General features: G+C 39.0%; 1 protein-coding gene across 24 annotated transcripts in view; it reads left to right on the top strand.

Annotated features, from left to right (window-relative positions):
• Positions 1 to 24,783, top strand: part of Cadps (calcium-dependent secretion activator 1) — a 1,142,346-nt gene that overhangs the window by 945,383 nt on the left and 172,180 nt on the right. For all 24 annotated transcript variants that reach the window (XM_076212572.1, XM_076212575.1, XM_076212566.1 and 21 more), the window contains 2 exons: positions 10,448 to 10,549; positions 10,710 to 10,773. In XM_076212572.1, the coding sequence (XP_076068687.1) occupies positions 10,448 to 10,549; positions 10,710 to 10,773 (166 nt within the window). The remainder of the gene's footprint in view (positions 1 to 10,447; positions 10,550 to 10,709; positions 10,774 to 24,783) is intronic.

The raw sequence follows: 24,783 nt of genomic DNA, 5'->3' as shown, positions 1-24,783 counted from the left end.
TTTGCTGGATTGGATAGTGCTTTGACACATTTCATAAAGTCCTGATGTCCTGTATGAGTTGTTTACTTACTCCATATCTTTCCTTCCCTAATGTCTTCCAAAGCCTTTTTTGTTATACTCTATCAAATGCCTTTCTTAAGTCAGTGAGTGCTACATGCACTTTCATGTTATTTTAGGTTTTCTCATTCACTAGTTGATATCAAGTCAATCATAGATTTCTCAATGTGTTCACCCTTCTCTTTGCTGTATTGATACCATATCCATTTGTGGCTGTCACAGCTAGGCCATTCTTCATGGCAAAATCCAAGTTTTGCACCTCCTAATTTGAGATCTCCCAGGACCGAGGACCCAAGTACTTCAAATTCCTAATCAAAATCTTGGTAGTTTTATTTATAGTATCATTTGTATTTCTCAGTGTCTGGAAGAATTCTTGCTTTTTGTCTTGGGGTCTACCCTGTTGAGGTACATACAACTAAATGATGCTGTTTCTCCTATTAACTTACTTCCTCTCTTTCCAATCACATATAATTTCTATTATTTTATCCACAAATTGTTTTTGACACACTTTCACTGTTCAATTTGAGATTCCATCTATCCCAATGGCCTTTCTCACTTCCAGTTTCTCACATAATTTAGATCTTTCAATTACTTTCACTGTTATGTTTATAGCCTCTTCATTTTCTTCACTCTTTTCTCCCTTAAACTCCTCATCCATATTGGATATTGATTAAAAGGTTTCACTTATTATTTCAGCTTACATTCTTGCATCTTCATATACTACTCCTTTAACTTTCAACTTAGATATTCCTCGTGTTTCAGCTTGCCATTTACAAATCTGAAAAATAACTTAGGTTGATCCTCACATTTGTCAGCTACATTCTTATCAAAGTTCTATTACTATTCTCTTCATATACTTGTATATTCATTTTTTTCCTTTCTTTTTTCAGCTCTTTATTTTTGCCACATTTCCCATGCATTGTCTTTTTTTCAATAAATTTTTTTTATTGAACTAATAATTTTTTTCTCTCTCTCTCTCTCTCTCTCTCTCAATTTCATTCCCATTCATCTTCAGTACATACCTTTTCATTCCTATGCTGTAAGTTTTCTTAAAAGTATTTAATTTCTTCTCAATTTCTTTAATTTTATTAAACTCTTTCCTGTGTACTTCTATTTTTTCAGTTTAGCCATGTTTTCATTTGTAAAGTTGTGTGCATTTGCTTTGTGTGCATTTGTATTTACCTACTTGCAGTATACAGGAAAGAAGCCATGCTCACTGGGTCCTGTCTCCTATACTCTATTTTTCTAACATACCTGGACTCATATTCATGTACAGTTCCAACTTAATATATATCTTTGACTTCCAATTATTATATTTAGACTTGAACTCATGTATTGTTATTGAGCTTGAGCTATATCACCTTCTAAGCTATTCCACATATTTATGCATCTATATGGAAAACTGTGTTTCTTCACTTCTTTTTGACACACAATCTTTCTTAATTTACCTCCATAACCTCTTAAAGCCCTCCCATCTTTAATCAGATCTCTTCTTTCAATGCAATCTATCCCCATTAGTGACCTGAACATGTCATCTCTCTCTCTGATCTTTCAAAGTTGGTAGACCCACTACTTTTAGTCTTTCCTCATATGGTTTATCTGCCAGGCTTGGAACCAGTTTGGTTGCTGCCCTTTGTATTCTCTGAATCTTGCTTATATCCTTCACTCTGTGTGGGGACCATACTACTGATGTATATTCCAGTCTTGGACTTATCAGGGTTTTTTATGACTTTTTTCATTATCTCTTCATCCATTTAGTGGAACACTATTTTAATCTTCTGCAGTAGTCCATATGTGTCTCCCACAATCCTACTGATATGTCTGTCAGGTGACAGGTTGTCTTTTATCAATACTTCCAAGTCTTTGTCCTCTTTTGCTTGTATGTATGTGTGTGCGCATATTTACCTAATTGTAGTATACAGTGTATTTATCTAGTTCTATTATACAGGAAGGGGAGCTATGCTCATAGTGACCTGTCTTTGTATCTTGCAACATCTAGCCATTTCTATATGTGTATTCTATATTCCCTTGGCATAATTTCACTATTTCCTGTTTGTTTTTTAGTGTACTGTTCACATATCTATAGAATAGTTTTAGTTGGTCCTTACATTTTTTTATCATGTCTTTTCATAGTTTCTTTTTTCCTCCATGCATACTTTTACTTATTCACTTCTTTGATATATATTTGCCGCTCTCCAGGTTTTTCATCTTTTTCCATCTTTTCCAAACTTTTTCTCTTCTATCTTTTGCCTCACTGCATCATCTGTTGAACTAGCACTTAATATACACCTTTTCCTGTTTTTGCCCACCTTTACCTCAAACCCCTTTCCCTTTTTGGCTACCTCCCTTGTAAGGGGGAAAAAGCCTTGGTATATGTATGTATGTATGTACATATTTATCCACTCCTTCATTATGGATTTCCATCAAAATCGTCCATTTTTCTTCCACATGTGTCTCTTCATTGTAGAATTTTTCCCAACTTGGTTTTGTAAAAAATTTCCTAAGTTTCCCAAAGTATGTTTTGTTATACATCAGTCTTTCTTTTCTGTATTTGTCATTTCTCTCTATATTTCCTCCTTTAGTTCTAGCTCAAGTAATATGTGGTCACTCTTCCCAATTGGTGTCTTGTATTCAATTTTATCCATAATTTCAGGTTTTGATGTAAATATTAAATCTATTCTCAATGGTTCATTATTTCTATATCTGATATTTTCTTTTACTCATTGTGTCATTGTATGTTCTATAGTCATCTCTTCCCAACAGATTTCTTTGCAGTTGAAATCTCCCATAAGTACCATGTTTCCTCCATCTTTCAGCATTTCATTTAATGAGTGCCTTGTATCTTCTAATATTTTAGAGTAATCTCTCTTCAAGAACCTGTTTTTGGGGGCACCGAAATCACCACAAACTTTTTACTTTTCATGTCACTATCTTCAACTCTTATGATCATTTCCACACTGTTTTCTCCATCTGCAACCTTCATCACATATAAGTTTTTCTTAGCCAAAAACATGACTGCCTCCTGTTTCTCCTCTCTATTTTTAATCCAGTGATTATATGATTCATGTCCAATACTATTTAGTGGTAATGGATCCCATAATTTTGTCTCCACAATTCCCTTATATCTGGTTTTTCTTCTGACAGGTAATCAGTTCACTTAATCCTGAGATCAGTCCATCTATGTTAGTATCAGACACTTTCAATTTTTTTCCCTCCATGATGAGAGCAGGTAAGGCACCTGGTCTGGAGGGATGCCATGCAGAATGTCTAAAAAAAAAGGAGGTACAGTGATGGTGGACTGGCTGGTGAGGTTATTTGATATTTGCTGGAGAGAGGGTAGAGTGCCGGAGGACTGGAGGAGTGCCTGTATAGTTCCATTTTACAAGGGACAAGGGGACAAGTGGGAGTGTAGTAGTTTCAGAAGGATTAGCTTGTTAAGCGTAGTTGGGAAGGCTTATGGGAGGATCTTGCTTGAAAGGATTAGGAGAGGAACAGAAGGAGTAATTGGCGAGGAACAGTGTGGATTTAGGACAGGTAGAGGTTGTGTAGATCAGTTTTTTGTGGTAAGACATATGTGAGAAAGCTATAGGAAAAGGTAAGGATGTTTTTTTGGCTTTTATGGATCTGGAAAAGGCTTATGACAGGGTAGACAAGAAGGCACTGTGGGAGGTTTTGCAGATATATGGGATAGGAGGAAAGCTTCTAGGAGCTGTCAAGTTTTTATGAAAGTAGTAGAGCATGTGTCAGGATTAGAAATGGAGAGAGCGAATGGTTCGAGGTAAAGGTGGGACTTCGTCAGGGATGTGTTATGTCACCCTGGCTGTTCAACTTATACATGGATGGGGTGGTACGAGAGGTGAATGCAAGGGTGGTGGGACAGAGATTGGAGATGTTTAAAGAAAATGGGGAAAAGTGGGAGGTGAGCCAGCTGTTGTTTGTGGACAACACTGCACTTGTAGCAGGATCAGAGGAGGGATTGAGGAAGTTGGTGACAGAGTTTGGGAGAATGTGTGAAAAAAGAAAGTTGAAGATAAATGTGTGTAAATATAAGGTGATGAGATGTACAAGGGGTGAAAGTGGCAGCAGACTCGAAGTGAGCATTAAGGGAAAGCGACTGGAGGAAGTGGATAGTTTTAGATACTTGGGTACAAATATGGCAGGAAAGGGTGGAGTGGAGGTAGAATGTAGATTGAGAGAAGCAAGTAAATGCCCTGGTGGATTAAAAAGTGTAATGAGGAATAGACATTTGGGAATGGAGGCTAAGAGGAGACTGTATGAATGAGTGATTGTGCCAACAGAACTGTATGAGGCAGAAACATGGAACATAAGAGAGGAAGAGAGAAGGAGTTTGAATGTGTTTGAGATGAGATGTCTGAGAAGTATGATAAGGGTTACTAGGCTGGATAGAGTGAGAAATGAGGAGGTGAGGAGGAGAACAGGGGTGGTAAGGGAGTTGAGAGATAGGGTTGATGAAAGAGTATTAGGATGGTTTGGACACATGGAAAGAATGAGTGAAGAAAGACTAGTAAAAGGGGTATAGAAGGCAGATGTGGAAGGAGTGAACACGAGGGGACGTCCTAGGATGATTTGGATGGATGGGGTGAAGGGAGCTTTGGGGAAGAGGGGAATGTCTGTTTAGGAAAGATGGGAGAGGACAGATGACAGGGGTGAATGGAGAATGGTTGTATATGGATGATGTTGTGATGCATGAGGTGGAATGGGTGGGGGGATGGGTAAGGTAGTATGTGTGAGAAAAATTTTACACAGCCCGAAAGGATTTATCCCCATCTCCTTTTCTGCATGGGGGGGGGGGGGATGGAGAGGGGGGGGTTGCCGATTTAATGAAGCAGCCTTGCTATGGATGTGCTGTGTCTTGCGACACTGCATCTGACCCAGGGCAGTGGACAAGGTGCAGGGATGACCTGTCATCCAGGAGGTGCCAAGATAAGATGGACGGTGGAGGGGAGTGTATTTAGGGATGGAATGGGTGGGAATGGTTTTTATGCCTTTTTCTTTTTGGCTACCATCCTTGTAAGAGGGAAAAAGCCTTGGTATATGTATGTATTATTATTGTCAAACAAGGAGGTCAGGAGGAGAGCAGGGGTGGAAAAGGCATTGGGAGATAGAGTGGATGAGAGTAGTGGGATGGTTTGGATACATGGAAAGAAGGAGTGAAGAAGGATTATTAAATTAAGTGTGGAAGGCAGAGGAGGATGGAGTCAACAGGAGGGGGCAACCAAGGATGAGATGGATAGAGGGGGTGAAAGGGGCATTGAGGAAGAGGGGGATGTCTGTTGAGGAAGGAAGGGAGAAGACAGAAGATAGGGGTGAGTGAAGAATGGTTGTATATGGGTGATACATGGATGCATGGAAGGGAGTGGGTTGGGGAGTGGTTGTGAATGATATTTTGATGCAGCCCCAAGGGGTTTCTCCTTGTCCAAGATGTGAGGGAGGGGAGTGGAGTATGTAGGGGATGGAATGGGTGGGAGTGGTTTCTGTGCCTTTTTCTTTTTAGCTACTTCCCGTGTAAGGGGGAAAAAGTCTTAGGTACCGGTATATGTATGTATCTTGTTCTCTCTCTCTTTTTTTTTTTTTTTTTTTTCTTTTTTTCTTTCTCTCTTTTTTTTTAGCCTCATGTCTAACACTCCGATAGAACTTCTTTTTGTCAGTCTCCATTCTTTTCCCGTTTTTTTTTTTCTTTATTAGCTTTATGTCATAGAGTCCTCTCTCTTTCTTCATTGTTCATTTCTCTTTTTATCCATATACTTTTATAGTATTCACTATTTGCTAACTTTCCTGCTTTTGCTAATACCTCCTCCACTACCATTTGTGACCTTAATATGATCTTTAGAGGTCTATTTCTTTTGTGTATTGTCCCATTTTATGCACTTCTATTTCCTTTTATATTTCTTGCTCTTCATCTTGTACTGCTTTCAAAAATTTTCTTGCTATTTCTTTCTCTTCTTTTTCTCTCAAGCACCTAACTAGGTTATGTTTTTCCTTTAGACCATAAACTACACTTTTTTTATCCACTGTATCTCTAACCCAATTTTCTTTTTCCTTGATTACCCGAATTTGTGGCACATGATCTTCCCTGTCTGAATCCAAACTGTCTTGGATTTAGTATGTTCTCTCCAGATGTTTTGTCCATCTATTTTTGATCACTTTTTCACGATTTTTTGCTACAGTACTTGTAAGGGAAATGTGTTTGTAATCTGATGGGTCTTCCTTGTTACCTCTTTTATATATTGGTATGATGTTGGCCTTTTTCCAGTTTTCTGGTATTTTTCCTTCCTTAAGCAAACAATATATATTTTGCCTACCAGTTCTTCTTTACACTCCTTTAGTATCCAGTTTGCAATTCCATCTGGGCCGTATGATTTCCTGACATCAAGTCTTGTTATATGATTATTTCAGCTTGTGTTGCTATTATTTACCCTATGGGTGTGTGTGTGTGTGGGGGGGGGGGGTTACTTCTCACCCTTCATCCTAGTGGCATACCTTTTTCTCTAAAGAAAACCAATTTGAAATGTTTATTCATGACCTCAGCCATTTCTATATCTTCTGTTTATTCCAAGTTCCTTTGGTGTAGTTTCTCTATTTCATGCTTGTTTTTCAATTTACCATTCACATACCTATAGATTTTTTTTTTGTATATATTTATATAGTTATATATATTTGCAGGTAACTACAAAGGGTTTTGGATAAAGACAAAGTTGGAACTATACATAAATTTGAAGTTATGTATGATAAATTGTAGAATAGGAGATGGGATCCCATTAACGTCACTCCTTTCCTGTATACTATAATTAGGTGAATCACACACATGGCTAGGTATAATAATTTGGAGAGTAGATGTGGCTCATTGAATGTTGCTCCTTTCCTGTGTACTACAGTTAGGTAAATACACATGTACACATAAATTATTTAAAGTTAAATGTTTGATAAGTGGAGGAAAAAATGGGACTTCGTGAGTACGGCTTCAACCCTGCATACTATTAGGTGAATACACACATACACATACACATTCATATACACAGACACATTCATACATATACATTCATACACACACAATAATGTGTACAAACACCATACATGAATTTAAGAACAAACTAGATTTTGTGAGATACAAAGACGGGTCACCATGAGCATAGCTCCTCTTCCCGTATAATACAACTAGGTAAATACACACACAAATTGGATGAAAAAATAGTGTGTGCAAACACAATACAAGAATTTAAGAACAAACTTGATCTTGTGAGATACAAAAATGGGTCACCACAAGCATAGCTCCCCTTCCTGTATAATACAACTAGGTAAATACCATACACAGGGATGGAAGAGAAATGGAATATACTAAAAGAAATTTACAATGAGGGAGTAAATAAATACGTACCACAAAAAAAAATATAAAGAACATACATAAAAAGCTGGTACAACAAAAGGTGTAGTGAGGCCAAGGATAAAAGAGACAAAGCTTGGAAGAAATGGAAAAGAGACAAGAAAACAAGCAAATGGCAAATGTACATCAAACTAAGAAATGAGTATGTAAAAATATGCAGAGATGAAAAGAGAAACTATGAAAAAATAATAATAAAAAATGCAAGGAAGAACCCAAACTATTGTACTGGTATGTAAATGGCAAATTGAAGAACAAGAAAGAAAAGCTGTGCCAAGGTAAACATGAATATACAGAAGAACTGGAAATGGTTGAAATTATGAACAACCATTTCAAATCAGTATTCACAATAGAAAACTCACCTAACTGTGAGGAAATAGAGAGAGATCCCCCTCAGTAAAAGAAATAATTGTAATACAAAAGGAAATCAGCGACCAAAGCAAAACCCTTGACATCAGAAAATCACATGGTCCAGACGGAAATGCAAACTGGATACTGAAAGAATGCATGAAAGAATTAACCACTTCCATATGGTCACGCCTATGTAGGTGGCATGAGGAGCAAGTGGGTACTCGATGATGCCAATATAACCATCTTGATTATATTTATTGTAGTCGTACCTACGTAACCTTCATTCTCTCTAAACTGGCTTCATCATATTTTCTATGGTTATCAAAATACATGGGTGAAAGAGAACGAACGATTGAGCACTGACTTTATTTTTTATAATGCGATTATTATGACGCAACATCGCACGTCGGGCAGCTAATGCTGCCAGACGTGCGATGTGCCCCGGAGTGAAGAGGTTAAAAGACAAAATGTACAATGTAATTAAATTCTCACTTAAAGAAGGAAAAGTGCCACAGGACTGGAAGAAGGCAAACATTGTACCAATTTATAAGGAAGGAAACCAGGAAGACCTATCAAATTACAGACCGGTCTCCCTGACAAGCACAGTAGCAAAAATTTGCGAAAAGGTTGTCAAAAATAGATGGTTTAAACATTTGGAAGAAAAAACTATACTGAATCCAAATCAATTTGGATTCAGAGAAGGAAGATCATGTACAACAAACTTGATCTACTTTTACTCAAGATTAATAGAATTAATAGACATAATACAAGAGAGATGGTTGGGCAGACTGTGCCTTTCTGGACCTACAGAAGGCATTTGATAAGGTACCACACAATAAACTAATAAGGAAGATAGAATCAATAGGTGTCATCAGAGGAAAATTATTGGAATGGATGAAAAACTTCCTGACTGGGAGGAAAATGAGAGTAGTAATTAGAGAGAATTTCTCAAATTGGGAAGAAATGATAAGTGGTGTCCTGCAGGGATCAGTACTGGCCCCGATCATGTTTACTATATACATAAATGACATGGGTAAAGGAGTAGTGTGTTATATGAATTTATTTGCAGACGACACAAAAATACTAAAGAAAATAAAAACAGGAGGATTGCAACTCATTACAACAATACTTGGACAAGATCTGGAAATGGACTCAAAAGTAGGAAGTGAAATTCAATATCAAGAAATGTAGTATAATGGAATTTGGAAAGAGTAAAAACAGAATATCAAGAGATTATAAAATTGGTGAAGAAGAGGTCAAAAAGTAAACACGGAAAAAGACCTTGGAGTGATGATAAGCAAAGACATGACACTGGACAAGCATATTAATAAAATAGTCGGAGAAACCTACAATTTATTGAGGTCAATAAAAATGGCATTTGCCTACATGGATGAGGAAATGATAAAAAAAAAAAATTAACTACACTAATAAGACCAAAACTTGAATACACAGCAACACTGGACACCCAGTACCAAAAAGAATATAAAGAAGTTAGAAAGTATACAAAGAGCAACAACAAAACTGTTACCAACTTTTTCCAAAATGACATATGAACAAAGACTGTCCAAATTAGAATTACCAACTCTGGAACAAAGAAGGGAAAGAGGAGACTTACTATCTATAGAATTATGAAGGGAATGGAAATCTTAGATAAGAATAACTTATTGAAATGGGACAATGGAAAAACAAGAGGACACGAAAAAATACTAAAAAAAGATAATTACAGAAGAGATCTGAAAAAGAAATAGCTTCCCACACAGATTGATAGATACTTGGAACAAATTGGACAAAGAAACTGTGTTCAAACACTATTCAATATTTTAAGAAAAAACTTTATGCTGAGAGATACAAAGACGGATCACCATGAGCATAGCTCCCTTCCCATATAATACAACTAGGTAAAATACATACACCTAAACACAATTTGTCCATTGATCATATCTTGTACACATTTGTGTAATGGGGAAATATATGTGAGGGTCATATTACATTTGTTCTTATGATAATAGTAATTTATTCATTATGTGCTGATTTTCTATCTTAGTCAATGCTTGATGTGATTGTGCTTGAATTATTATTGTGATAACATTTTGGCATGATTCGTTAGTTTTGGTGTCGTGGAAGTTTCTCTGTGGATGACAGGCTGACTCCTTTTGAATGGCTTATTTTGCTTCCTTTTGTGTTGCATGCCAGTTACAGATAAATCTACACTAACCTCAGTATGTGACTTATTCATTTTTGGTCCTTTTGAAGGCAGTTGTCAGTATCCACTTTTAGTTTCCTCATGCTGTGACTTTCTTATGTATAGATTTTCCTTTTTTATAGTCTGTCCTCATTATCTTTCTTACTGAATTTTATATTGATTTTCTTCTGTGCTCAGATCTTGACCTCAGGATGCATCTTTCAGCATCTTTTCAGCCTGTTGTTCTGATTTGATTTTATCTATTTTTTTCTGCCTTTTCTTTTAATCTGCACTTCGTTATAGAATATATTTTGAGTATATTTTTTCCTTTTTTTTTTTTTTTCTTCTTTTTTCTCTCAAGATTTTGTGCATGGGTAGCATTGATTTATATGACAGAGACGTGTAGCCAGGTGTGCCCATTTATTTTGTGCCTTATGTCTGATTTTGAGCACTTGCAGGCCCGATGGTGTCGGGACAGTTTTGGCCGAAGAGAAGGATCGGTTTACGTCCATCAAAGAGCGGTTACGAGTTCTACTAGAACATCAAATCACCAATTTCATGTTAGTTAACCAGAACTCTTTGAAAACGTTTCCTTTCTTGTATACATTTTATTTATTTTGTACATTTGATGGCAGTTCTTCATTAGAATGTAGGAAGCCTGGGTTTATTAATCTTCAGTTGTCTTTTCATGTATGCTGAAGATATTTTTATATCTTTTAGGTACTGTTTTCCATTTGGCCGCCCAGAAGGTGCACTTAAAGCAACTCTATCTTTACTAGAACGTGTAAGTATGAACTACAGGTTATAGTAAGTCTGATATTTCTTCATGCAGAACATATGGGATGTTATGAAAACTGTTAATTACCATAGTTTTGCATCATCAATATGCTTCCAAATGGTAAAACAATTTGAAAATCAGATTACTAGCCCTAATCAACACAGAAACATACACTCATTCCATCACTGCACACCACCAAATAGATAGTTTATAATGAATTTAAATTTTGGTCCTGTGTGTGGTGCCACTAATATTTGCAACCTATTGAATTGTTGGAAAGTCAAATGGATGGCAAGTGTTCATATGGGCAAATGTTTATTTAAATACAAAGACCTTTCATATGCTACATACAATGAGATTGTGTGAGACCAGTGACAAGTGCCTGCAAATAATGGTCATAAAGGATAACAGAAACAATCACTTTGTTGCAACCTATCTTCAAGCCCATCAACATCCACTCCTTCATCTAGAGGTGCAGCCATCAAAGGGGTCTGATTCCCATGTCTCCAAAATAGGTACAAGATTTCTCTTTCTCTGCTTCAACTCTATTTCCTCCTTTTTTTGCATAAAGAAAACTAACAACTGTTTTGCTCAACCTATTACCACAAGCCAATGGTAAAAGAATGTTCTCATATTAATGTAATACAAACAATGGTGCTTTTTTTCCCCAGAGCTCTATGGGAGGACCTAAAGACCATTCCCAAATACTTTTGAGCTGGAGGTTTCCAGTCAATAAAGCTCAAGGCAACAATCATTGTTGCAAGTAGATTATGTTTTTAGATACTGTGACTTGTGGAAAATGTAATGATTGGAGATGGTTAAAGAAAATGGAGAAAAATGGGAGATAAGCCAGTTGTTGTTTGCTGATGACACTGCCCTTGTAGCAGGATCAGAGGAGGAATTAAGAAAGTTAGTGACAGAGTTTGGGAAGGTGTGTAAAAGAAGGAAGTTGAAGATAAATGTGGGTAAAAGTAAAGTTAGCATCCATTCCCAAATTTCTATTCCTCATTACACTTTTTAATCCACCAAGGCATTTACTTGCTTCTCTCAATCTACATTCTACCTCCACCTTTACTCCACCTTTTCCTGCCACATTTGAACCCAAGTATCTAAAACTATCCACTTCCTCCAGTTGCTCTCCCTTAATGCTCACTTCCAGATTACTGCCACTTTCACCCCTTGTACATCTCATCACCTTACTTTTACCCACATTTATCTTCAGCTTTCTTCTATCACACACTCTCCCAAACTCTGTCACCAACTTCCTCAATCCCTCCGATCCTGCCACAAGCGCAGTGTCGTCCGCAAAGAACAGCTGGCTCATCTCCCACTTTTCTCCATTTTCTTTAACCATCTCCAATCCCTGACCCACTACCCTTGCATTTACCTCTCGCACTACCCCATCCATGTATAAGTTGAATAGCCAGGGAGACATAACACATCCTTGAGGAAGTCCCACCTTTACCTCAAACCACTCACTCTCTCTATTTCTGATCCTGACACAAGCTCTACTACTCTCATAAAAACTCTTGACAGCTCCCAGAAGCTTTCCTCCTATCCCGTATATCCGCATAACCTCCCACAGTGCCTTTCTGTCTACCCTGTCGTAAGCCTTTTCCAGATCTATAAAGGCCCAAAAAACATCCTTCCCCTTTCCTATAGAAATTTGGGAATGGATGCTAAGAGGAGACTGTATGAAGGAGTGATTGTGCCAACAGCACTGTATGGAGCAGAAACATGGAACATGAGAGAGGAAGAGAGAAGGAGCTTGAATGTGTTTGAGATGATGTGTCTGAGAAGTATGATGGGGGTTACTAGGCTAGAGTGAGAAATGAGGAGGTGAGGAGGAGAACAGGGGTGGAAACGGAGTTGGCAGATAGGGTTGATGAAAGAGTATTAGGATGGTTTGGACACATGGAAAGAATGAGTGAAGAAAGACTAGTAAAAGAGGTATGGAAGGCAGATGTGGAGGGAGTGAACATGAGGGGACGTCCTAGGATGAGGTGGATGGATGGGGTGAAGGGGGCTTTGGGGAAGAGGGGAATGTCTGTTGAGGAAGGACGGGAGAGGACAGAAGACAGGGGTGAATGGAGAATGGTTGTATATGGAAGATGTTGTGATGCATGAGGTGGAATGGGTGGGGGGATGGGGGGTGAGGTAGTGTGTGTGTGAGCAAAATTTTGACGCAGCCTGAAGGGATTTCTCCCCGTCCTCTCCTTTATTGGGGGGACGGAGAGGGGGAGTCTCCGATTTAATGAAGCGGCCTTGCTGTGGATGTGCTGTGTCTTGCGACACTGCTTCTGACCCAGGGCAGTGGACAGGGTGCTGGGATGACCTGTCATCTAGGAGGTGCTAAGATGGGAGGGAGGGTGGAGGGGTGTGGAGTGTTTTCAGGGATGATTTATGCCTTTTCCTTTTTGGGTACCTCCCTAGTAAGGGGGGAAAAGCCTTGGTATATGTATGTATGTAAAAGTAAAGTTATGAGATGTACAAGGGGAGAGAATGGTAGCATATTGGAAGCTAGTATTAAGGGAGAAAGACTTGAGGAAATGGATAGCTTTAAATAATTAGGGGTGAATGTGGCTGGAAAGGAAGGAATTGGGTGGAGGTAGAATGTAGATTGAGAGAGGCAAGTAGGTGCCTTGGGGAATTGAAAAGTGAAATGAGAGGCAGACATTTGGGAATGGATCCTAAGAGGAGATTGTATGAAGGGGTGATTGTGCTGACAGCACTGTATGGGGCAGAAACATGGAGCATAAGAGAGGAAGAGTTTAAATGTGTTTGAGATGAAGTGCCTGAGAAGTATGGTAGGGGTTACTGGGCTGGATAACGTGAGAAACGAGGAGGTGAGGCGAAGAGCAGGGATGGAAAGGGAGTTGGGAGATAGGGTTGATGAAAAAGTATTGGGATGGTTTGGACATATGGAAAGAATGAGTGAAGATAGATTAGTAAACAAGGTGTGGAAGGTGGAAGTGTGGGGAGTACATAACATAAGAACATAAGAATAAAGGAGACTGCAAAAGACCATAAGGCCTACACTAGGCAGCTCCGTATCCATCACCACCTGTCATCCCCATCCATAAAGTTGTCTAATCGTTTTTTAAAACAACTGATAGTTTCAGCGCTTACTACATGGTTACTAAGTTTATTCCATTCATCCACCACCCTATTAGTAAACCAATTCTTGCCTATTTCCTTCTTAAATCTAAATTTGTCCAGTTTATACCCATTACTGCGAGTCCTGCCCTGTTGTTTCATTATGATGACCTTGTTTGCATCACCCTTGTTATAGCCTTTGATCCACTTGAACACTTCTATTAGATCACCCCGCACTCTGCGTCTTTCCAGAGAGTGTAAGTTTAAGTGCCTAAGCCTCTCTTCGTAAGGCAAATTTCCGAGTCCTTGTATCATTTTGGTCATTCTTCTCTGTACTGATTCTAGTGAATTTATGTCCATTCTGTAGGACGGAGACCAAAACTGTACCGCATAGTCAAGGATGGGTCTAACTATCGCTAGATAGAGTTTAATAATTACCTCTGCACTTCTATTCATTACCATCCTAGCAATGAAGCCTAATGCTCTGTTAACTTTATTTCTGGCACTAATGCACTGCTTCCTGGTTTTAAGGTGCGGACTCACCAGAACTCCCAAGTCCCTCTCGCACTCAGATTTTTCTAAAAACGTATTATCTAAGTTGTATCTATTTTCGGGGTTGTGTAGCCCTACATTTAACATGCTACACTTAGAGATATTGAAGTTCATTTGCCATTTCACCGATCATGTTAACAGTTTATTAAGATCATCCTGCAGAATCTGGGCGTCGTCTCCTGACCTAATTAGGCGTCCTATTTTAGTGTCGTCCGCAAACTTACTAACATCACTATTTAACCCATCGTCTAAGTCGTTTATATACGTAATGAACAACAAGGGACCCAAAACCGAGCCCTGGGGGACCCCACTAGTAACATTGCCCCACCTAGATTTTATTCCATTTATGGTGACCCGCTGTTTTCTGTTACTAATCCAAGCTCTAATCCATTCTAACACTTTTCCTCCTATGCCATGGGCTTTGATTTTATTTAGTAGTCTCTGGTGTGGCACTTTGTTGAACGCTTTGCTAAAGTCAAGGTAAATATCATCGTAATTTTCATTGTTGTCTGATGCCTTATATACTTTAGTGTAAAAGGATAGAAGATTAGTCACACATGACTTACCCTTGGAGAAACCATGCTGTGAATCACGAATTAAATTATGCCCTTCAATGTGTTCTCCGAGTCTATTTACTATTATTGATTCAAGCATTTTTCCTATAACCGATGTCAAACTGATTGGCTTATAGTTGCATATAGACGATCTATCTCCCTTCTTAAAAACAGGAACAACGTTTGCCTGCCTCCAAGCAGTTGGAACAGAACCAGTGTCTACCGATTTATTGAATATTTCAGTTAACTGGTCGCAGATTTCAAATTTACACTCTTTAAGCATTCTTGGAAAAATTTCGTCTGGACCCGGAGATTTTGTTCTGCTTGAGTACTTCTTCTTTACTAATACTGATATTAGTTAGACTACTTTCTTCATCCCCTCTGAAAATCAGATCGCAGTCAGGTACTTTATCTAACCTCTCATTAGTAAACACCGATAGAGAATATTTGTTAAACTCCTCACTCATTTTTTCTTCCGATTCTATCATGACATTTTCATCGTTTTTAATTGGTCCTATTCTTTCTTTATTTTTGGTTCTATAGAGGTAAAAGAAACCCTTTGGGTTGGATTTTGCTTGACTGGCAACCTTGATTTCATAATTATGTTTCGTTGAACGTGTATTCCTTTTAACCAGCTTTGCCATTTCGTTATATCTTGATCTAAGGTGTGATTCCCCGTTTTTTATTTTTACGTAAAGTCCTCTTTTCATTCCGATCTCATGTTTCAATCTGTCCGTCATCCATTTGGGAGTATTACTATTTTTCCGTATTGACTCTAGGGGGATAAATGTGTTTTGTGCATTAATAATTAGATCAGTTAGATTGAACATGAAGGGGCTACCAAGGATGAGATGGTTGGATAGAGTAGGGGTGGGGCATTGGAAAAGAGGGGAGTGTCTGTTGAGGAAGAAGGGGAGAAGACAAAAGATAGGGGTGAGTGGAGAGTGGTTGTGTATGGATCGCTGTGATGCATGGAGGAGAGTGGGTGGGGAATGGGGGAGGGGTTGAGGAAGTATGTGTGAATGATATTTTGACGCAACTCAAAGGGGATTCTCCCTGTCTTCTATTTTTCTGCATGAGGGGATGGAGAGGGGTTATTAATTAAATGAAGTGGCCTTGCTACGGATGTGCTGTGTCTTGCTGCATTGCTTCTAACCCAGGGCAGTGGGCAAGATGCATGGATTCCATCATCCAGGAGTAGCCAAGAGGGGAGGGAGGCAGGAATGATGAATGGGAGTGGAGTATGAATGGATGCAATGGGTGGGAATGGATTTATCCCTTTGACTTTGGCTAAGGTGGAATAGTGTAGGATGATGTGTTCAGTGTCATCTGTGTGATGGTTGCATCTGAGATGGATTGTCTCTGTGGTCAGGCCTGCTCTGAATTGATATTGTTTTATTGCTGGATGGTAACCTGAATAGTAATATGGTATTTGGTTCTCTTTGGAGGGTTTCTGTCTGGCTAATGTTTTGGATTGTCTCATGTAGTAGGAAGTTTGGTGGTCAGTTTTGAAGTGCTTGTTTTGTGACTTGAATGTGAATGTGTTTTATATGGAAGTGTTGTTTGGGGGAGCTGCCATACAGTACCTGCAAGAGGCTGTTGCACAAGTTGACAACTGCATAAAATTGTAAAAAAAAAAAAAAAAAAAAAAAAAATTAAAGCACAGTGATAAATGAGGGAAATGGGGGAGAAATAATGAAAGATAAGGTGAAAGCAGTTATTAAAATAATGAGAGCAGGCAAGGCACCTAGGTTAGATGGGTGTCATGCAGAGTGTCTAAAAAAAGGGAGGTACAGTGATGGTGGACTGGCTGGTAAGGTTGCTTAATGTTTGTCTAAAAGAGGGTAGAGTAAGAGGACTAGATGAGTGCCTGTATAGTTCCACTTTACAAAGGAAAAGGGGACAAATGTGAGTGTAGTAGTATCATAGTTGGAAAGGCTTATGGGAGGGTTTGGTTGAGAGGATTAGGATAGGAACAGAGTAATTAGAGATGAATTGTGTGGGTTTAGGACAGATAGGGGTTGCATGAATCAAATTTTTGTGGTAAGACAGGTATGTAAGAAAGCGTTAGCAAAGGATAAAGATGTTTTTTGGGTCTTTATGAATTTGGAAAAGGCTTGTGACAGGGTCAATAGGAAGGCACTGTGGGAGGGTTTACAGATATAGGATAGGAGGAAAGTCGTTATGAGCAGTAGTAGAGCCTGTGTTAGAATTAGAAATGGAGAGAGGGTTTGAGATAAAGGTGGGACATTACCAGGGATGTGTCATGTTGCCATGGCTGTTCAATGTTTATGTGAATTGGGTGGTGCAGGAGGTAGATGCAAGGGTAATGAGCCAGGGATTGGAGATAGTTAAAGAAAATGGAGAAAAATGGGAGATAAGCCATTTGTTGTTTGCTGATGACACTGCTTGTAGCAGGATCAGAGGAGGAATTAACCTCTTCAATATGAGTCCAATTCTTGCGCTCAGCATCGTGCAGCCAGAGGTACGATGATTGATGCACCACAATACTCATGTTATGAAATATGAAATCACTGCTGTATTACTCATTCAAAGGATTACAAAGGATTACAAAGGCAAAGCATGCCGACAGGAGACCTTTTGATCCATATCTAGGTCGGATGCAAAAAAAAAAAATATATATATATATATATATATATATATTAATAATAAATTAAAACTATAACAATGTAAATAACAATTAAAATACATAAATAAATGCATTGGTATAGTTGAATAACAAACAAACAGGTAAATAGTAAATGATAATAAATTGACATATAACTAATAATAAATGAAAATCAGACAGACAAATTATAACAAAACAAAAACAAATAATATAACATAAATTATAATAATTACAGCATCTTACTTAGGTATTTATCTAAATGATTCTTAAAGCTTCGAACTGAACTACATTGCACTACCTGTGCAGGAAGTTTATTCCATTCATTAACTACACGGTTGGCAAAGTTGTTTCTACCTACTTCCAAATTGAATCTATTTCATTGAGTAATAATGAACACAGAAAACATGGTCAAGCCAGCTCACAGAATTTGGGAGTCACTCAGCTACAACTACAAAATAGATAAAATTAAAACACTGACACCAGCATCCTTGATTACCCACTCACACCTCATGATACCTATGTAGGCATCATCATATGGAAGAGGTTAAGGAAGTTGGTGATGGAGTTTGGGAAGGTGTGCAAAAGGAGGAACTTGAAAGTAAATGTGGGTAGAAGTAAGGTGATGAGGTGTACAAGGGGAAAGGATGGCTTTAGATACTTGGGGGGTGTATGTAGCAGGAAAGGGAGGAATGGAGGTGGAGGTACAGTGTAGATTGAGAGAAGCAAGTAAATGCCTTGGGGGTTTCAAAAGTGTAATGATAAATAGACATTTAGGAGTGGATGCTAATAGATTGTATGAAGGGGTGATTGTGCAGACACCACTGTACAGAGCAAAAACATGGAACATAAGAGAGAAAGAGGTTAAATGTATTTGAAATGAAATTTCTGAGAAGTATGGTAGGGGTTACTAGGCTGGATAGAGTGAGAAGGTGAGGAGGAGAGCAGGGGTGGAAAAGGATTGGGAGATAGGGTTAATAAAAGAGTATTAGGATGGTTTGGACACATGGAAAGAATGAATGAAGAAAAATTAGTGAAAGAACTGTGGAAGGCAGAGGTGGATGGAGTGAAAAGGAAGTGCAACCGAGGATGAGATGGATGGATGGGGTAAAAGGGGAGTTGAGAAAGAGTGGGATATATGTTGAGGAAGGAAGGGAGAAAACAGAAGATAGGGGTGCATGGAGAATGGTTGTATATGGATGATGCTGTGATGCATGGAAGGGAGAAGGGGGGATGGGGCAGTTAGGGAGTGGTTATGTGTGAATGATATTTTGATGCAGCCTGAAGGAATTTTTCCCCATCTTCTCTTTTTCTGCATGAGGAGTCAGAGAAGAGGGGTTGCTGATTAAATGAAGTGACCGTGCTGTGGATGTGCTGTGTCTTGCTGCATTGCCTCTGACCCAGGGCACTGGGTAAGATGAAAGGATAACCCATCATCCAGGAGGAGCCAAGAAAAAAGGAAGGGAGGGAAGGATGGAGAGAGTGACTGGAGTGGATGGGTATGCAGTGGGTGGAAGGGGAATTATGCCTTTTGACTTTGGCTACCTCCCTTGTAAGGGAGAGAAAGCCCTTTGTATATGTATGTATGAAGCACTGGTAAATTACAGTCCATAGTAACCAACCAACCTAGTTTCTTTACATCACTTCTGAAATTCCTCTTGATAGGAAGGGTGAAGCATTGCCTGTTACCGGCATTTGAGATACCCAAAGTGAATGAAGTTTTGCTCCAGTAGATCAATTTTCACCATAGTTGAGACTGACTGGGTTGCATGAATGCAGCGATACTTCAAGTATGCATTGTCAGAACTAGCCTGTTGGTTCCATGAAAGTTTGTAGCATGATCTAGATGTAGCCAGCTCCATGGTTTCTGTGGAAGCATCGTGGATAAATCGTTGGTTTCAGTGGCTTGCTATGGTGCTCACTGCAAGGTATGCAGGTGGGGCAGGTTGCTTCAATATCTTCATCAATATTAGGACAATGAAATGTAGTTCTGGCAAGTTGATTATTCTGTTGTATGCCAAAACATCCATGAAGCTGTTCTAGAACTTGTTGACAAAGACTAGCTGTTATCACTACTCAGGAACCTAATGGTAACAATTGATGATTGACACCAACTCTACCAGTTTGCCGAGTATAGTTGGGAAGGCCTTTGGGAGGGTTTTAATTGAGAAGATTAGGAGAGGAACAGAGGGAGTAATTGGGGAAGAGCAGTGTGAGTTTAGGAAAGGTAGAGGATGTGTGGATCAGATTTTTGTGGTAAGGCATATTTGTGAAAATGCTTTGGCAAAAAGTAATTTTATTTTATTTATTCCTTGGGGGATTGAAAAGTGTAATGAGAAATAGACATTTGGAAATGGATGCTAAGAGGAGATGGTATGAAGGAGTGATCATGCCGACAACACTGTATGGGGCAGAAACATGGAACATAGGAGAGGAAGAGAGGAATTTGAATGTGTTTGAGATGAAGTGCTTGAGAAGTATGATAGGGGCTACTAGGCTGGATAGAGTGAGAAACGAGGAGGTGAGGAGGAGAACGGAAGTGGAAAGGGAGTTGGAAGATAGGATTGATGAAAGAGTATTAGGATGGTTTGGACACATGGAAAGAATGAGTGAAGAAAGGTTAGTAAAAGAGGTGTGGAAGGCAGAGAGATGGAAGGAATGAACTTGAGTGGGCAATAAGGATGAGATGGATGGATGGGGTAAAAGGGGCATTGGAAAAGAGGGGATTGTCTATTGAGGAAGGATGGGAGAGGACAGAAGATATGGGTAAATGGAGAATGGTTGTATATGGATGATGCTGTGATGCATGAGGTGGAGTGGGTGGGGGATGGGGAGTGAGGGAGTATGTATAAAAAATAAATTGACACAGCCTGAAAGGATTTCTCCCCATCTTCTCCATTTCTGCATGAGGGGACAGAGAGGGGGGTTACCAATTTAATGAAGCAGCTTTGCTGTGGATATGCTGTGTCTTGCGACTGGTTCTGACCCAGGGCAGTGGGCAAGATGCAAGGATGACCTGTCATCCAGAAGGAGCCAAGATAAGAGGGAGAGATGGGGGTGGAGTGTGTGGGGATGGAATGGGTGGGAGTGGTTTTTATGCCTTTGCCTTTTGGCTACCTCCCTTGTATTTTTTCTTATATAAATTTGGAGAAGCCTTATAAAACGGTAGAGAGAAAGGCACTGTGGGAAGTGTTGCATATATATGGGATTGGGGGAAAGCTGTTGAGGGAAGTCAATTTTTTTTTATAATAGTAGTAGAGCCTGTTTTAGAATTGAAAATGGAGAGAGCTAATGTTTTGAGGTAAAGATTCAGCTGTGCTATGGCTGTTCAATATCTACATGGTTGATGTAGTATGGGAAGTAAATGCAAGTGTAATGGGCAGGGGATTGGAGGTGGTTAAAGATAATGGAGAGAAGTGGGAGTTGATCCAGTTGTTGTTCGCAGATGACACTGTGTTTGTGACGTGGTCAAAGGAGGGATTAAGATAGTGATGGTGTTTTGGAAGGTACAGGTACTCCTCGTTTTACGACCTACTCGGTTAACGACAACTCGGAGTGACGACGGGCTTTATGACGTCGTTTAACGTAAATCTCCCGAAGTTACGACGTCGTATACGATAATTAAGTTGGCTGAGGCAAATTTGTATGATGTTATAAATGAACTTGTACGGTGGATATTAGCTGTGAGGTAAAGGGTTCTGAAGCTTAGGTCTACATTACCATCCTGCAAGCTGCAAAAACTACCTGGGGTACAGTGTATACCGGTAGTGGTAAATTTTTAGTTTCGACCATGGGCGCAATATAACAATAGAAAATTAATTATTAATTTTGTAAATTATAATGTATCAACGTAATATGCAATTTTGTGAGCGGAAATGAAAAAAAAAATGCTAAAACAAATTTCGTAAGTAACGAAGTCATGTCGGACGAATGGTACACCATGTTTGTTATGATAGATGCCGATGTCGAAGAAATGAAAGGACGATAAATTAATTCATCTAACCTAAACTAAACTAACCTAACCTGTATTTAATAAATCATTACCTGCAAATTAAATGTCATCCGGCTCGTCATCGTGAGAGACGTTGGCAGACGACAAGATGGCGTCCCGAGCCTATGCTACCGACTTCGTTCATTAGCATATTTTCTTGTAGCAAGGTATTTTTTACTTTCATTTCCGCCCACAAAATTGCATATTACGTTGATACATTTTAATTTACAAAATTAATAATTAATTTTCTATTGCTATATTGCGCCCATGGTTGAAACTAAAAAAATACCCCGGTATTTAATATGGAATGTCAGCATACGCAGATTTGGTCATATATGGTAATTTTAGGAACCTAACCACCGTAAATAAACAGTAAATAAAGCTTTAATGTACTGTATAAAAGAGGGAAAATACACGAAAATAAAGATACATGTATTGCTGGACATTGTACATACAGTACATGTACGTATATGTATACACTTTCGCTTAACGACCAATTTGGTTAACGACGGCGCGCTGGTCCCAATTGTCGTCGTTAAACGAGGAGTACCTATATATACAATAGGAGAAAGTAGAAGGTAAATATGGGTAATATGGGGAGAGGATGGCAGAGTTGGAAGTAAGTCTTAAAGGGGAGAGGCTGGTAGAAGTGGACAGCTTTAAATATTTGAGGGTGCATATGGCAGGAAATGGAGTAGTAGGGTGAAGGTAAAATATAGATTGAGATAAACAAATAAATGACTTAGGGGACTGAAAAATGTCATTAGAAATAGGCATATGGGAATGGGTGCAAAGAGGAAGATTGTATGAAGGGGTGATTGTGCCAGTGACACTGTATGAGACAGAGACTTGGAAGTGAAGAAAGGCAGAGAGGAGATGTTTAAATGTGTTTGAGATGAAGTGTCTGAGAAGAATGGTGGGGGCTACAAGGTTGGATAGAGTGAGAAATGAGGATGTGGGGAGGAGAGCAGAGATGGAAAAGGAGATGACATATAGGATTGATGAAAGAGTATTGGGATGGTTTGGACACATGGAAAGAATGGGTGAAGAAAAATTTGTAAGAGAGGTGTGGAAGGCAGAGGTGGTTAGTGTGAACTTGAGGGGATGACCGAAGACGGGATGGATTGATGGGGTGAAAGGGGCCTTGAGCATGAGGAGAATGTCTGTTGAGCAAGAAAGGGAGAATGGCTATGTATGGGTGATACTTTACCTAGTTGTATTTTATGGGACGAGAGTTATATACACGTAGTGACCCGTTTTTGTATCTCTCTGCATCCAGTTTGATCTTAACCACTTCAGTACGGGACTTAAATCTCGCGGGCAGCAGCCAATGCCAGCCGTATGACGTAACGTAATAATATTCGCATCATAAAATATAGTAACCGCTTATATCGATCGTTCTCTCTTTCACCCGCGAATTTTGAAAACCACAGAGAATGGGATTCAGGGCGCATTTGGGAGAATGTAAAAAGACAGGGGCGACTACAATAAATATAATCAAGACGCCGATATGGCAGCGTCGCGAATCCACTTGCTCCTCATGACGCCTACGTGTGCGGCACCGTATGGAAGGGGTTAAAATCTTTTGTAGTTTTGGCATTCACTGTTTCCCTGTTTAGTTTGTTCCAGACATCAATCACTCTGTCTGGGAAGCTATTCTTTTTCAAATCTCTTCTGTAATTGTCCTTCTTTAGCTTCTTGTGTCCTTTTGTTTCTCTTCTGTCCCATTTTAACAAGTCATCTCTATTAAAAACTTCCATCCCTTTCATAAATCTGTAAATAGTCAGCAAATCACCTCTTTCTCTTCTCTGTTTCAGTATTGATAGATGTGATTTATCCAGTCTTTGTTTGTATGTCAAATTTGAGAGTGTAGGTGCCATTTTTGTCACTTCTCTTTGAATTCTTTCTAATTTCCTATAGTGTCACAGCATACTCCAGTTTAAATCTTATCAGTGTAATTAATATTTTCTTTACCATTTCTTTATCCATGTAGTCGAAAGCCACTTAAGCTAAAAGTCTCTCCAACTAGTTTATTGACATGTTTATCAGGTGTCAAGTCACTTGAGATAATTACCTCTCGGTCCCTTTCTGAGTCAACTTTTTTGACTTCCTTGGTACCAATTTTATATTGACTCGATATTCTATTTTTGCTTTTTCCAAATTCCATTATACTGCATTTCTTAACCCCTTCCATACGGTGCCGCACACGTAGGCGTCATGGGGAGCGAGTGTATTCGCGAGGCTGCCATATCGGCGTCTTGATTATATTTATTGTAGTCGCCCCTCCATAATGACATTCTTTCTAATTCTTTTGTAATCGCATTTTCTATGGTTATCAAAATTCACGGGCGAAGAGAGAACGATCGATATAAGCGGTGACTATATTTTATGATGCGAGTATTATTACGACACGTCGTACGGCTGGCATTGGTTGCTGCCACCGAGATCTAAGTCCATGACACCTACGTGTGCGGCACCGTATGGAAGGGGTTAATGTTAAAGTTCACTTCACACCTCTGACTCCATTTCCATATTTTATCTAGGTCTTCGTGTAGCAATCTGCAGTCTTCTACTGCGCTTACTCTCTTGAGTAATTTGGTATCATCAGCAAAGAAGTTCATGTAACACTTCACTCCCTCATCCATGACATTTATATATATGGCAAACATTAAAGGAGCCAATATAGAGCCCTGTGGGATGCCACTTATCATATCTTCCCCGTTCAAGTTCTTGTCTCTAAGTACCACTCTCATTTTTCTCCCACTCAAGAAATCTTTCATCCATTCCAGTAGCTTACCTTGTATTTCTCCTATTATTTCAATTTTTCTTATTAGCTTTTTATGTTGTACTTTATCAAAAGCCTTCTGCAAGTCCAAGAAGGCGCAATCTGCCCAGCCATCTCTTTCTTGTATTATTTCTATTAATCTTGAGTAAAAACATATTAAGATTGTGGTACACGATCTTCCACTTCTAAAGCCAAATTTGTTGGGGTTTAGTATTTTATACTCTTCCAAGTGTTTGATCCATTTGTTCCTGATAACCTTTTCACATATTTTTGCTACTGTGCTTGTAAGGGATAGTCTGAAGTTTGTAGGATTTCCTTTGTTTCCTCCTTTATATATTGGTACAATGTTTGCATTTTTCCAGTTTTGTGGTACCTTTCCTTCTTTGAGTGAGAAATCTATTATCATGCATAA

Source organism: Oratosquilla oratoria, chromosome 30 (assembly GCF_046742065.1).
Source record: "Oratosquilla oratoria isolate Oo_2021 chromosome 30, ASM4674206v1, whole genome shotgun sequence".
NCBI lineage: Eukaryota > Metazoa > Arthropoda > Malacostraca > Stomatopoda > Squillidae > Oratosquilla > Oratosquilla oratoria.
This window is presented reverse-complemented; position numbering and strand designations above follow the sequence as displayed.